Source organism: Papaver somniferum, unplaced genomic scaffold (assembly GCF_003573695.1).
Source record: "Papaver somniferum cultivar HN1 unplaced genomic scaffold, ASM357369v1 unplaced-scaffold_137, whole genome shotgun sequence".
Classification (NCBI taxonomy): Eukaryota; Viridiplantae; Streptophyta; class Magnoliopsida; order Ranunculales; family Papaveraceae; genus Papaver; species Papaver somniferum.
This window is the reverse complement of record NW_020622934.1, coordinates 18,407,097-18,423,166: the sequence shown is the minus strand read 5'-3', so window position 1 is coordinate 18,423,166 and position 16,070 is coordinate 18,407,097. Positions and strand designations below refer to the sequence as shown.

General features: G+C 35.9%; 1 protein-coding gene across 1 annotated transcript; it reads left to right on the top strand.

Moving 5' to 3' along the window:
- Positions 1-14,156: 14,156 nt before the first annotated feature.
- On the top strand, positions 14,157-15,933 carry LOC113334633 (protein NRT1/ PTR FAMILY 5.10-like). The gene is made up of 3 exons (XM_026580842.1): positions 14,157-14,354; positions 14,476-15,044; positions 15,153-15,933. The coding sequence occupies exons 1-3, from the start codon at positions 14,157-14,159 to the stop codon at positions 15,931-15,933; spliced, it is 1,548 nt and encodes a 515-aa protein (XP_026436627.1).
- The last annotated feature ends 137 nt before the right edge of the window (positions 15,934-16,070 follow it).

The following is a 16,070-nucleotide window of genomic DNA, read 5'->3' as shown; positions in this document are numbered from 1 at the left end:
AGTTAACTTCGGACTGGAATGTTGTTGAGCCTAACCAAGTCTCACACCGATTAAGGTACAATCGCGTTCCTTACACCTCTAGAACCAAGCCGGATTTTGCGCACTTGATTCCCTTAGCTGACCTCAACCACAACTAAGAGTTGCTACGACCCAAAGTCGAAGACTTATAGACAAATATATTTCCCACATATATGTCTATTATTTATCTGGTTTTTGTTGCATCTTTAGATAAATCAAGGTGAACATTAAAAATCCGGTCTTATACTCCCGAAGAGCAGCCTAAAAATATCAATCACCTCACAATAACCCAACTGATTAACAGAAAAATTTATTGCGGAATCTCAAGAGTCTGAGACGAAAAACTGTTGTGATTACTTTTTATATCTTGCCTATCGAAGATAAATCTCGAGAAAATCTTAGAGAAGATAATACTTAACAAGATAGAACAAGTAAAATCAGAATACGGAACTACAGAGAAATAGTTGGATCTGGCTTCACGAATCCCAAATAAAGTCTTCAAGTCGTTAACCTAATATGGTTTTGGAAAAACATAGGTTAAAGGAAAATCGACTCTAGTTTGCAACTAGGACACATGAAAGAGTCGAGATTAGGTTTTCTAGTTGCTAGAGTTCTCCCTTATATAGCCTTTTAAATCATGGTTGAAAAAGCGGGGGTCTAACAACCACACCCAATATTTCGCTTAGCAATCTATATGGACAAACTCCAATATACTTTCTAGAGAATCAACTAGACAGTCAGACTCAATCTAGATAAAAAATATATCAAAGAGTTTTTATCTCTATCTCTCTATTTAAACCTTACTCAAGCAAACTGCGAGTCTCAATTTAAATACAAGAGAGATAAACTTGGATGGTACCAAAGACCAATATCCAAGTGTCAATCAATTTAAATCAACAACCACAAGGTCGGATATTCTAATTGATTGAGAAACACACAACCTGTATTATTTCAATTATATAAACAAATATAATGCGGAAAAAAATAACACAGACACCAGAAATTTTGTTAACGAGGAAACCGCAAATGCAGAAAAACCCTGGGACCTAGTCCAGATTGAACACACACTGTATTAAGCCTCTACATAAACTAGCCTACTCCAAATTAACTTCGGTCTGGACTGTAGTTGAACCCCAACCAATCTCACACTGATCCAAGGTATAATTATGCTCCTACGTCTCTGATCTCAGCAGGATACTACTTACTTTATTTCCTTAGCTGATCTCACCCACAACTAAGAGTTGTTACGACCCAAAGTCGAAGACTTTAATAAACAAATCTGTATCAGACAGAAAAGTCTACGATAATAGATAAATACGTCTCCCACGAATATACCTATGAGTTTTGTTCCATCTTTTGATAAATCAAGGTGAACAGGAACTAATTGATAAACCGGTCTTATATTCCCGAAGAACATCCTAGTATTATCAATCACCTCACAATAATCTTAATCGACGCAGCGAAAAAAGATATTGTGGAATCACAAATGATGAGACGAAGATGTTTGTGATTATTTTTTATCTTGCTTTTCGGAGATAGAAATCTCAAGTCAATTATTACAATTGTACTCGTACGATAGAAACAACAAGATCAGATCACACAACTACAAGAAAAGTAGTATCGGTCTGGCTTCACAATCCCAATGAAGTCTTTAAGTCGTTAACCTAGTTTAGAAGAAGAAACCAAAGGTTAAAGGATAATCTACTTTAGGTTAGCACAACTAGTATCACGCAGAATGTGTGGGGATTAGTTTTCCCAGTTGCTAGAGTTCTCCCTTATATAGTCTTTCAAATCAGGGTTTGCAATCAATGTTAGGTTAGTAACAAAGCATTCAATATTCACCATTAGATGAAAACCTGATTAGATTCGAGCTAATATTTATCAACCGTTAGATCGAAAACATAACTTGTTATACACAAATGAAATGCAGGTTCATGGGCTTGTGTAACCGTACCCAAACTTGTACATTAGTTGGTTCAACAATAGTTAACCAAATGGTTAGCCATATGATAACTTTCATATCAACCATATTCTTCTTCACCATAACTAGTTCAAATGACTCAAATGAACTAGTTAGAGAGTTTTTAAATTGCAAGGAAATCTCATGTACTACACAAGACACAATTGAAGTAAAAACGATTTGATTCACATGAATCGGTTCATGAACTCTATAGCTACGGTTTGCAATTGCATTCCTTAGTTTATAAATATAAGTTCACTAAACATCATTTTTAGAAAGAACCTACTCAAGTTCGCGGACTTAAGTTCCCGGATGGAGTTTACAAACTCCAGCAGAAATTCTCGGGTTTGAGAACTTCGCCAGTTCGCGGACTTAGCTCACGCACTTCTCCGGTTCACTTGATCAACAAAGTTCGCAAACTTCGGTTCAAGCAATAAGGACTTATACATATATGTGTTTCCACAACAGTGCTTATATCCTCCAAATGGTTATATATTATAAACTCTCATTTCAATCGTTGAAACATTCTCAGAGGACGTTATATAGTTGTTATTCACAAACCATTTTTCGTCCGAGAAATTTTCAAAGTGATTGAAACATAACATGACTTTTGTCACTAGGTAAAGATGAACTTGGCTAAATAGAAAGCTATACCAACACATATTTCGAGATGACTTTCGTCACTAGGTAGGCAAGGTAAACTCAGCTCGAAATACCAAATTGTATAATCTAAGTCTATATAGCAAAACGACTTTTGTCTCAAGATAGGAGATAAATAGACTTTTGAGTGATAGATAAGTTCAAGTCTCCACATACCTTTTAGTCGATGAAGATCCACCAGTTCCTTGAGTAGTCCTTCGTCTTGTATGATGATTGCCATGGAGTTCTTGAGCACAACTACACTTTCTATCCTAGTCCGAGACCTTAGCTATAGTAGAATAGAAATAAAGACTTATAGTTTTGATCACCAACATTTACAAACATGCTTGAGATAGCAACGCATGCGAGTTAGACCGAGCAATGCTCTAACAATGGTTGCTTACGATCAAAGCTAAGATAGATTAGTAACAAAGCATTCAATATTCATCATTGGATGAAATCCTAATTTAAGATTCAGACTAAGTCTGCTTAATAATAAAGCAATCGATCTCCACCATTATATGAACTTATCTTGTTACACACAAATGAAATATACCTTCATTTAGATATGGGTAACCGTACCTAAACGTGTATATTGAGTTGGCTCAATAACAGTTAGCCGAAGTTAGCCATATGAACACTTTTGGCTTAAACACATTCATATAAAACTTCTGGATCGATCAATCAATCATGAAAGATAATCAAATGAATCTAATTGTGTTTCAAATAGAGTTGTTCAATTATTCACTATCTCATAGAAATATATATGAACAAATTGAAACAAAATCGAATTGATCCGCAATTTTACATAGTACTTATACAAGAATCAATTCATGAACATTAATCCACGGTTTGCAAAGATTGTATTCTTTAATTCATAAATGTTTTAGTTCATGAGTATGAGAATCATACTTAACCGATTTTAGAACTTAACCACTGTGTTCGCAAACCAGTTATGTAAACAACAACTCCGGACCTTGGCCTGTCTAGCCATTCGCAAACCAGATACGCGAAAAGTCGTCCCAGACCGTTCGCATACTAGGTACGCAAACAAGGTTCCCGGACCTGAATTATAACAATACAGTTCGCATACTAGGTATGCATACCGTGTTGTATCCATATATGGTTAATTGTTCTAAACTCTCATTTCATCATTGAAACATCCTTAGAATACGACAATAGTTGTCTCACACATACCATTAGATTCAAGTAATTTTCAAGTGGTCGAATGATCAACACGAAACTTTCCAAGTTGATATCAAATGACTGTCACACACAAATCATATAAGATGTTTCAAGGCAATTTTCACATGATCATCTTTTGAGTTAATAATTAGTTTCCAACAAATAAATTGTCTCCAAATAAACTCGTCAAGAATAATGATGAACATAATTAAAGCAAAAAGCTTCCAACACATATTTCGAGAAATAGAAAAGCGAGATAAAGTTAGCTCAAAGTATCAAATGTTTATAATGCAAAAGCCTATATAGCTATACGACTTACTCTCATTAGAATATAGAATAAAATAGACTTCTGGTGATAAATAAGTTTTAGTATCGACATACCTTTTGTTGATGAAGTTCCTCCAAGATCTCCTCAGTAGATCTTCGTCTTCAACCGATGAACGTCGTGAAGTATAAAAATCAATTATACATTTTATCCTAATCCGAGACGTAGCTACAAGTAGACTAGAAATCATGTATATGGTTTTGATCAACTAAACTTGACAAACAAGCTTGAGATAGCAACACTTGCGAGTTCGACAGAGCGGTGCTCTAACAAAATCACAAGTCATTGAATGAATCGAATCCAACCCTATGTTCATCGGAACATGTAAATAACATGAGCTGGAGTTTTTAAAATTTGATTGGCTAATGGAATTAGGGTGGCTATGACCTAACTAGCAGTATCAGTAATAGAAAAGTAACCATAGTGTCTTGTGTAACAGTGTTAATCTAAATCGGTCTTTAAGAGTCTGAATCGGGACGAATTGGGTTGTCTCGACATTGAAGATATGATAATAGTTACAAAGATTGATGAAATTAACGGTGATCTTAATGAACAAATTGTTGTTATCTTGGTTTCTACGGCTAGACTTGTTTCCATGCTTATTGCGGCATGATCCAAAACCCTATACCAAATATTTAATTTTTTCTGAAGACCCTGTCCTGCCAAGGAATATTTATTAAAATATTTTCCAACCGGTAAACAAAAAGACTCGCCTGAGAAATCGTCAGAGTTGTTTTACCTACCGCAAACATTCATCATCCATCTTGAGACTAACATTTATCAGATAGTGACCCCTACTTAATAAAAACATTATTGAAGGGATTTCACGCCCCTAGAATTAGATCTAACTGCCGAAAACATAAGTAATCTAAAATAAACTAGATCAATATACCAACCCAGAAGATTAAAATCACATAAAGATAAAATATTACAAACTAATATCTAGTCAGCCATCTCCGAGGAGAAAATCCCCAAATTGCAAATCTTAGGAGGAGATGAAACCGAATATGAAATAGTTTGCTGCTTCATCTTGTTCACATATCGGAATTGAAGAATAGGAGATGTACTGCTTTCTTTGATGAGATAGATGACAACCCATTCCTTCTTTAGCAACCATTAATCAACATAACAAAATTCTAAACCAAGTAGGAGAAAAAGAGTACCTTAATAGAAAAAATGAAAGAACAAGCATACTAAAGAACCTAAAGTAAAACAAAGCAACGAATTACGAGGCGTTTAGTCTATTAGGATTTCCGCTTCTTTTTACTTTTGAGAGAGGAGAGAGGGTTTATTGGATGAGACTGGGGACGGAAAATCATATCAATACTTTTCCAAACCAGATCCAAACTTTTCCACTACAATATTCTTCCTGAGCACATTATCTTCGGTTAAAATCTTCATAGCCATTTTATCAGTAGAGGTTGATTCATTTTTCTTAAGCATTTTACACCCAAGCCACCAAAATTTTCTTCCTGCATAAGACTTCCCATTTCACTAGATGCAGTTTTTTCTTCCTTTGTTGTCATTCTAAAAAAGTCTTTCATTAGCTTTTCAATTTTCTTATCTACCAACAACGACATACATTTCACAAGGGAGTGAGAATCGTGACCGATGAGTACATGCATGAGTAGGTGGAGTAGGAAGGAAGCGAGACTATCATCTAGACGAAGCGATGAAAATTAAAGATATTGTAAAGCACACTACTAATAAGGGTAACTTAACCTGCTCTATTGAAAAATGGCTTCTCCAAACCTACTAACTTAAAATTAAACTTATCAATTACCTGATGCCAATTTGCAATACCTTTAAACTTATCACCCAAAAGAAAAACCAAATAGGAAGTAGGTAATCAACCAGTGTAACAACCTAATAGGTCAGAAAATTATGTTGAATCACTAAGATTTCCGGATTCTCCACCAACAATATCTCCCCCTTTTCTTCTTGTTCCTTCCCCACAACATCGCCAATGCCTCCTTTTTTTCTCTCCCACCATATCATGTTCAAAGATGCCACCAGTAGCACCTATGTAGCCTCCTCCTCCCCCACCACTACCACCTCTTGGTACTCCTATATAACCTGGAAATGCAGGGGTACCAAAATACACCACCAACTTTTTCTTAGGGAACCTGTATGGACTAAACCTGAATACAATTCCGAAAGTTACAACTTAATGAAACTCAATCAGGAATTATATTAAGAGTTTATATCTCTTTATGTCACAATCAATATGAAAACGGAGACAAATCCGTGAACCTGATTATACATTGGGAGTACTTTGACAATTCCAAAGACCAATATCCAAGATCAATCAGGTCATATCCAATAATTACGATAGACATATATACCTTGATTGATTTACGTTCAACATGTGATATTTCAATTATAGATACAAACAATATAATACGGAAAAAGAAATAACACAAATACCGGAAATTTTGTTAACGAGGAAACGACAATTGCAGAAAAAGCTTGGGACCTTGTCCAGATTTGAACATCAAACTGTATTAATCCGCTACATACTCTAGCCTACTATCAATACTTCGGACTGGAATGTATTTGAGACCGAATCCGCCGTCATATTAATTCAGTTACAATCGCGCTCCTTACGCCTCTTGAATCTCGCAAGACTCTGTGCAACTGATTCCCTTAGCTGACGTCCTTTACAGCCTAAGAGTTGCTTCAACTCAATTGAAGACTTTAAGCCAATCTTCCTCCCACAGATAAGCCTATATGTGATTGTTATTTTGATCAAAATATCAAGGTGAGATAGGAAATCGTTTGCAATAGTTCGTGTATCCTGATCCAGTACAAAGAAGTGTTACAGAGGAATATACTTGTGGAATCACAAAGTCTAAGATGAAGAAACTTTGTGATTTATATCTATCTTTCCTGATCGGAGTGAGACTCAACAATCAGTAGCAAGATCAGGATACACGAACTATGAATATAAAGATAGATGGACCTGGCTTCACAAATTCCTAAGTGAAGTCTTTTTAGTCGCTAAGTTTAAAGGAGAGGACGACTCTAGTTTACAACTAGGAGACACAAGAAAAGTGTTGGGGATTCAAAGATCGATCCCAATTGCTTGAGGTTCTCCTTATATAGACTTTCATTATCAAGGTTGCTTTAGATTTAAGCTAAGGTAGTTTTGGAATCAAGCAATCAATATCCACCGTTAGATGAAAACTTAACTTAAGATTAACACAACAAAATATACACTCTGGTTAGGATGAACCGTATTAACCTTGTATAAAGATTTGTTCACGAATGGTTAGCCGAAACTTTTCAGACGAACTATAAGCTTAACCATTTTCATATAACACTTTAAGAATTTAATCTTGAGTCACAACCATAGATTATAATGTGATTAAATATGTATACATGTGTTTTTAGAGAGTTATTCAAATGCCGATTATTTCATAGAAATAATTCTGACGCATCTGAAAATATTCGACTGGGTAAGTACGTGTACTTATTTTCCATTTTGTGAGTTATTTTGTCATGGTACATGTATCGGGTTTGTATACTCTTAAGACAAAACAATTTCAGGAGTCTGCAGAACTTTTTCGATATGCATACTAGGTAAGTGTACCATCCTGAGTTCACGAGTCAACAGACTTTTTGGGTTTGCATACTCGGTATGTGTACCAAAAGTCGTTGCCGAACTATAGATATGCCGGTACGTGTACTGAGTACAGGTACTACGGATCCGGACTTATAAAAGTTGCGCCAGTATGTAAGCTGGTACATGTATTGTCTTGTATCCATATTTACTATAGTTTTATATCTTTCTAATAATCAGTTTCAAACATTTTCGAATAACATCAGTGACACATATCACTGTTCCAGGCTATTTTCAAATGATTAACTTGAATCACGAGTTAGGTCATAAACAATAAATTGTTCTTAATCAAATTCATCAAATATGAACAAATGTTCTTAAGCTTAGTCATACACATTTCGAGAACAATTAACAAGATAACTTGACTCAAAAGTTTTGTTGTGCACATAAAGTCCAATTTACTCATGCGATATAGTCTCATAGATAGAAAGGTGAAAACTTGAGTAATATAATAGGTGGTTCAGTCTTCACTTACCTTTTGTTGATGAAGTTCTCCAAAAGCTTCCGTTGATCTTCACTTTCAAATGGTAGAACGTCGTGATTTCTGGTACTCAACTACACACTTCTATCCTAATCCGAGACTTGACTAAATGTAGACTAGAAATCAAGATATAGTTTTGATCAGCTAAATTTGACAACAAGCTTGAGATAACAACACTTGTGAGTTCTACCGAGCAACGCTCTAATATCACCACCAAACCTACTATCATCAACTGATTCTCTACCTTACACTACCTTTGCCTCGTTTTAATTTTTCATTACAGTACAAAAAGGTTAAATTAATAAGAAAAAGATGATACATCGTCATTATCGAAACTAATATTTATATAGGTGAAATGCCAATTCAATTTTTATGTTGACACTAGATTGGTTTCAACATATTTTGACAAAATTATACGATGTTGAAACCAATTAGTGAAAAAATATGTTTATGTTTAAACCAATTGGTAAAAAAAATATGTTTATATTTAATAAAAAAGACGAAGAGTATATAATATATGAGAAAGAGTTTAAGAAAGCACATGTAATGGTTTGTGATTAACCTAGATTCACACAGAAAGTTGAAGCTAGACCGGTCCACGCAAATAGTTTTGCAATTAATTAACCTAATGAAATATTTTTCACTTATTTATACATCATGTATTGTTATAAAAATAAGTCGAGATAACGAAGATAAAATGTCGAAAATTAGCTAGAATAAAATTTTTTTTGTGAAATATATACAAAATGCGATTTGTTGTGTTATGTTGTGCAGTATTTTATGCAAGTTATGACGTACTTTAAAGTGTTGTGTTGTGATGGCGTGACGTGTTTTATCCATGCCGCGTAGTATCTTAGTGGCAGTTACTCTATCCCAGCACAACCCACATCTGTTGGGCTGGGCTGCGCTCAAACTTTAGCATACTGTGATGGGCTAACCCTATGCTCGTGCTGGCACAACCCAGTTTACATAGCAGTTTGAAAAATATGACGACTTTGCAACTCTAGTGGGAAAAAAAGTGTATTAATATTTGGACACAGCTTCCAACAAGCTTCATGACACAGCTTCTGGAACTCATTTCAATATTTGGACACGGGCATGAAACAAGATGCTACAATGCTAAGAATGGCACAACAACTTCATCTTTGACAATGGTAGTCGAGATGTCTAGTCATAGACTCACATTATCAGTGCTTGGGAGTTCTCTTCTCATTGGCCAAAATCATTTTTCGTTTCTTTAATACTGTTTAAATATAGTTTAGTTGGTCGCCACTTGATATAAACACCTAATCAAATTATTTTTATCAATTAAACTACAAACAAGCTTATATGGGTCTTGAACAAGGACAAGGATAATGATGTAATTGGGCACTAAGCCCCGCTTCTAAATTATAAACAAACTTATTGGGTCATAGGAATCAAATTTGATGCAAATAGTGTACTAGTTCATATTTAAAAATGTATATAACTGAGAGACATATATATATATATATATATATATATAGATGGTGTTGGTTAAACTTCAACATAGAAGTCACTAACAAGCTGGTTAGGACAAGATTGGGAAATTGATGTAATCCTAAGGGAATTAGAAGTCATCTAGTTATAAGAAAAGGAAAGACATGTAATAAGGTAATAGGACTAGAAAAAGGAATTCATAGTTCTATATATATATATATGATCACCAAAGTTGTGGTTGATCATATGAGCAAGATTAGAGCTTGTGTTTAGTTTTGAGAGATTTTCTAAACATCAATAAAGAGAGTTGTCTTTATATAAGCTAAGTTTCATCTTGCAGTTGCCATTAATTGGTATCAGAGCTTGTATACACCGAGCCATGGGAGACGAGAGCACCATTAATTGGTATCAGAGCAAGACCGGAGAACAGAAGCTTGTCACAAACATCTACTTCATCCCAAACTTACAAAGCAACATTCTAAGTTTAGGACAAGCTACAGAAGTTGGATGTGATGTTAGAATGCCACAAGATTATCTAACAGTTCATGACCCAAGTGGAAGACTTTTAGTTAGAGTCTCACGCTCACAGAATAGACTCTACAAGATAAGTCTCATGATTGGAAGGCCATTGTGTCTGAATATGAGACTGGAAGATCAGACATGGAAGTGGCACGCAAGGTTAGGACACATAAGCTTTAGAACTTTAAAGGCAATGTCTCAGAACAAGATGGTTCGAGGACTACCACAGATAAATGATGAAGCAAAAATCTGTGAATCATGTTTAGTTGGGAAACAAACTCATCAAGGTTTCCCAAAAGCAACAACATTCAGAGCCTCAAAGCCATTAAAGCTTCTTCATGCTGATTTATGTGGTCCTATTACACCACAAACCCTTGCAAATAACAAATACATATTTGTTATTATAGATGACTTCTCAAGATATATGTGGTCTATTCTTATGAAAGAAAAGAGTGAAGCATTTGACAGATTCAAAGCTTTCAGAAATCTGATAGAAAAAGAGTTAAAAGAGGAGGTCAAAATGCTTAGAACTGATAGAGGAGGAGAGTTCACTTCCTTAGAGTTCAACAAGTTCTGTGAGTCAAATGGAATCAAAAGGCAACTCACAACACCATATACACCACAACAAAATGGAGTGGTGGAGAGGAGAAACATGACTCTAATGGAGATGACAAGAAGTTCTTTAAAGGCTATGCAGGTACCTAATTATCTATGGGGAGAAGCTGTACGACACTCCACATACCTAATAAACATGATACCTACGAAAGCTCTGAAAGACATGACTCCATATGAAAGTTTGCGAAAGAGGAAACCAAACATAGATCATTTAAGAGTGTTTGGTTGCAAAGCATACGCAAAAGTTGATTCTGCAACTCTTAAGAAACTGGATGATCGATCTCAGACTCTTGTGAATCTAGGAATTGAGCCTGGATCCAAAGCTTACAGATTATTCAATCCAACAACGAAAAGAGTGATAGTGAGTCGAGATGTGGTATTCGATGAAAAAGCAAACTGGAACTGGAAAGAAACTAATGATGGATCAAGTAGGGATCCAGGAATGTTTCACATGAGATGGCGTCAAGTAATTGATGAAGGCGAAGGACCCATAATCATCAATACCAATGGAAACAATGATGTTAATCAAGAAGAAGAAGAGAATAATGAAAACACTGAGAATAACGAAGAGGCACAAGAAGAAGCTGAGATTGATCCAACGAGTTACAGAAGAAATGTTGGATGCCTTAGATACTTGTTACACACAAGACCAGACTTGGATTTCTCTGTGGGAGTAGCAAGTCGTTATATGCAGAGTCCACGTAAGTCTTATGGTGATGTAATAAAGCAGATATTGAGATATCTAAGAGGAACAATCAGCTGTGGATTGAAGTACGGTCGAGGAGGATCAAAAGGAATTGTTGGGTATAGTGACAGCAGTCATAATATTGACCAAGATGATGGAAAAGGTACAACTGGTCATATATTTTATCTAGGAGAATCACCTATTACATGGTGTTCACAGAAGTAAGATACTGTAGCCCTCTCATCCTGTGAAGCTGAGTTTATGGCCGCAACAGAAGCAACTAAACAATCAATATGGCTTCAAGAACTGTTGGGTGAAATCAAAGGAAGAGAACCTGAAAAGGTTCTCATCAAGATTGATAATAAGTCTGCAATTGCACTCACTAAAATCCAGTGTTTCATGGGAAGACGAAACATATTCACAAAAGGTATCATTTCATACGAGAATGTATCGAGAAGGAGATCATCAACGTTGAACACATACCAGGAACTGAGCAGAAAGCAGATATATTGACAAAGGCATTAGCTCGGATCAAGTTTGAAGAAATGAGACAATTGATTGGAGTACAAGATATGTCACGGGTAAGGTTGAAGCTTAACGGGGAGAATGTTGGTTAAACTTGAACATAGAAGTCACTAACAAGCTGGTTAGGACAAGATTGGGAAATTGATGTTATCCTAAGGGAATTAGAAGTCATCTAGTTCTAAGAAAAGGAAAGACATGTAATAAGGTAATAGGAATAGGAAAAGGAATTCATAGTTCTATATATATATGATCACCAAAGTTGTGGTTGATCATATGAGCAAGATTAGAGCTTGTGTTTAGTTTTGAGAGATTTTCTAAACATCAATAAAGAGAGTTGTCTTTATATAAGCCAAGTTTCATCTTGCAGTTTCCATTAGATGGGTCTTAATGGAGGAAGTGAAAATCAAGAACATGGTCAGTATGAATCTTTACTAGACCAGGGTAATCATAAAGATGGACTAGGAAGTAGAATATGTGTAGTTGAAGGTGCGGTGGATTACGGAGGAAACGAGTTGGAAAGTAATAGAAGTTCACATAAGGTTGGTATTGGTGGATGGAGATCGGCATGGTTCATAATTGTAGCCGAGATATTGGAAGAACTATAATTTTGGGCATACCAAAATCTTCCAAGGCATACTGAATGAAGACAAAAAAGGTTGTGAAATAGCAAAATCAGATAACCCCTTAACCCAAAACATTTTTAATGGCAAATCTTCCCTTTACGTATTAGTGTTAATAATCTTGATTAGTGATTAAATATTTTGTTTAGTGATTAAAATAATTTTCAGAATTATAAGAGTTGTTTAGATGAAAAATTTGAGGAGAAAGTGAGAAAATTCTAATTCTTGATTCAATGGAGGATGAGGAGGGTCATCATTCATCTAAAAAACTTAGGAAAATACATATCAACTACAACAATGATCCAGAAATGGCTGATTTCTTAGATTATGAGAATGATTTTACACCCACTCAAACTCAAACACAAACTCAAGATGATGATTTTTATGAGCCAAATCCTGATGATGAAGACATTGATGAGGAACCCAATGCTTCTAATACACAGGTACACTTATATCCTATACTTAATCTCACTTCTATAGCTCTCAATTATCAAAAGTTAGGTTTTTTGAATCATGGTTCGGCGAAACAGGTTGAGGTTCGGCTCACATCTATGAGCCGAATCTACCAATTGATGAACGGTTCGGCTTACTGAATCTGTTTACTGCATCTGCCGAACTGTTTCCTAGACACTAGTTCGGCTTATATGAAAGTTTCATAGTAAGCCGAACAACATCCTGAATAGCTCGGAAAAAAAATAATTACCGGTTCGGCTTATGTTTCGAAAATTGTATGAGCCGAACATCAATTTGTTATTTTTTGGGTTAAAATATTGTTATTGGTTCGGCACATATTGAGAATATCGTAATAGACGAACCTCGTTAATGTACTAGGTTCGGCACATATTATGATTATCGAATACGCCGAACCCCTATGCATCTCTATCTGTGACTAGGTTCGGCTTGAAATTTCATGCCGAACTGTTCATATACACTTACAGGAAGCTTTTGTGAAGAACAGTTCGGCTAAAAACGCAACTCAATTTTGAGCCGAACCCAACACTGTAATCGTCATTTAATCGATGAAAAACAGCAAATAGGAGATTGGGTTTGTAAAACTTGCTTTCTTATCCTCATTTCCGGAGTTGGAGATGCAGTTGGTTCAATTTCTGGTTCAATTGGTGGTTGATTTTCAGTTTCTACACCTTCATCTTCAATTGGTTCTTCTTCTTCAATTGATGGATTAGAAGACGATTTGGTTTGCCTAGTCCCTGCTTTTCTTTGTACGAGTCATTATGTGGTTGAGTTTAATCGACGATCAAATTTTTACGAATCGACAATTAATCACGATGATGAATTTTTTTTTTCGCAGGAGGAGGAAGAAGAGATTGTAAGGGAAACTGATTTTGATTTTTTAGAAAACTGATTTTAGATTTTTGTATTAAGGGTATATAGGTAATTGAACTATCTATAGGGTACCCCTTATAAGGTCACCCAAGATGGGACTATTGTTTTGTATGCCTAGAAAGATTTTGGTATGCCCAAAATCAGGGTTCTATTGGAAACCATGGCTTACTATGGAATTGCTTCAAACTTGATCACTTATCTAACTGGTCCACTCCATCAATCAACAGCTATAGCTGCTTTCAACATCAATGTTTGGTCTGGTGTTGTTTGGATGCTTCCTCTGCTTACCGCCTTCATCGCTGACTCTTATCTTGGCCGATATCGTACCATATTGTTCTCTTCTCTTATCTATCTTCTGGTACGTAACTTCTCTCTCTCCCCCCTAATAACCATATGGTATCTTGTGCTCCAATTCGGCCTTAGAATATGCTAGGATGCAACTTTTCCTAACAATACAATAACTTTTGTGATGTGCTCAGGGATTTGGATTATTAACTCTATCAGTTGTGCTTCCTGCACCTGTGAAAAATCCGACAGATTGCCATATTGACATAGGAACCGATGTCTCCTGTGTTTCTAATTCTTTCCAAGTCATCCTCTTTTTCATTTCTTTGTACCTCATAGCAATTGGGAAGGCTGGATTTAAGCCATGTGCACAAGCATTTGGAGCTGACCAGTTTGATGTACGTAAACAGGAAGAATACGCATCCAAAAGCTCGTTTTTCAATTGGTGGCTTTTCGGGATATGTGTTGGCAGTACTCTTTCTCGTTTGATCTTTATATATATTCAAGAAAACTTGAGTTGGATTCTGGGTTTCGGATTTCCTGCCGTTTCTATGGCCATAGCACTCGTTGTTTTCTTGCTTGGAACCAGAACTTATACTTTTCGTGTTAAAGTGGTTAAAGAAAACCCGTTATTAAGAATAGTTGAAGTCTATGTAGTTGCCGTAAAGAACTGGAGAACTGCCTCATCCTCAGTTGCTCCTCCAGAGGAGGACTGGATCACAGTGCCTAGTCATGATGACCGTGATCGAGCTCATCAGTTCAGGTAACAAAATTTCACTAAACACATCTGGTCCAAAATTTCATTTGCATTCTCATATTTGTGAAACTTGGTACATGACATGTACATATTGCATTTACTAAACTTGCATAGGTTCTTGGACAAAGTGTTGATGAATAATATAGGCATCGATCAACTTGAAGATGCCAAAGGGGTGCTACGTTTAGTACCAATATGGATTACACTTGTGATGTATGGAGTTGTGTCTTCTCAAACCCTGACATTCTTCACCAAGCAAGGGCACACCATGGACAGATCAGTGAGGGGGATAAGCATCCAGATACCAGCTGCATCACTTTTAATCCTCCTATCCTTATCTGTCGTACTTTTTATTCCCATTTACGATTGGTTTTGTGTTCCTTTAGCTCGATCGTTGACTGGCAAACCTAATGGCATAACGATGCTTCAGAGAATGTGTTGCGGCTTGTTTCTATCTATGATATCCATGTTGGTAGCTGCTGTGGTTGAAAAAGCAAGACTTCAAACTGCTCTTGATTTCCGATTAATCGACAATCCTAAAGAAACAATTCCTATGAGCGTATGGTGGTTGGCTCCTCAATACATATTGGTCGGTCTTTCCGAGGTTTTCACCATAGTTGGTATACAAGAATTCTTTTATGATCAAGTACCCGATGATATGAAGAGTATGGGTAGTTCCCTTAGCCTTTGCATATATGGTGTTGGGGAATTTTTCAGTGGGTTTCTCATCTTTGCTATTGACAAGGCAACTAAAGTTAGCGGTCACTCTAGTTGGTTTTCTGACAACCTTAATCGTGCACATCTTGATTCTTTCTACTGGCTTCTTGCTGGACTTAGTGCACTGAACTTAGTGGCTTACATATATTTTTCAAAATCTTATGTATATAAGAACTGAATTTCCACCAAGAGGATCAAAAACTATATCAAAGTGACAATGTCTGTATGTAGAGATGTACAACCATGATATATGTAAATATGGGCTTTTTGTGTATGGGCCTCTAATAAAAATCAAATAATTATGTGACAGTCATT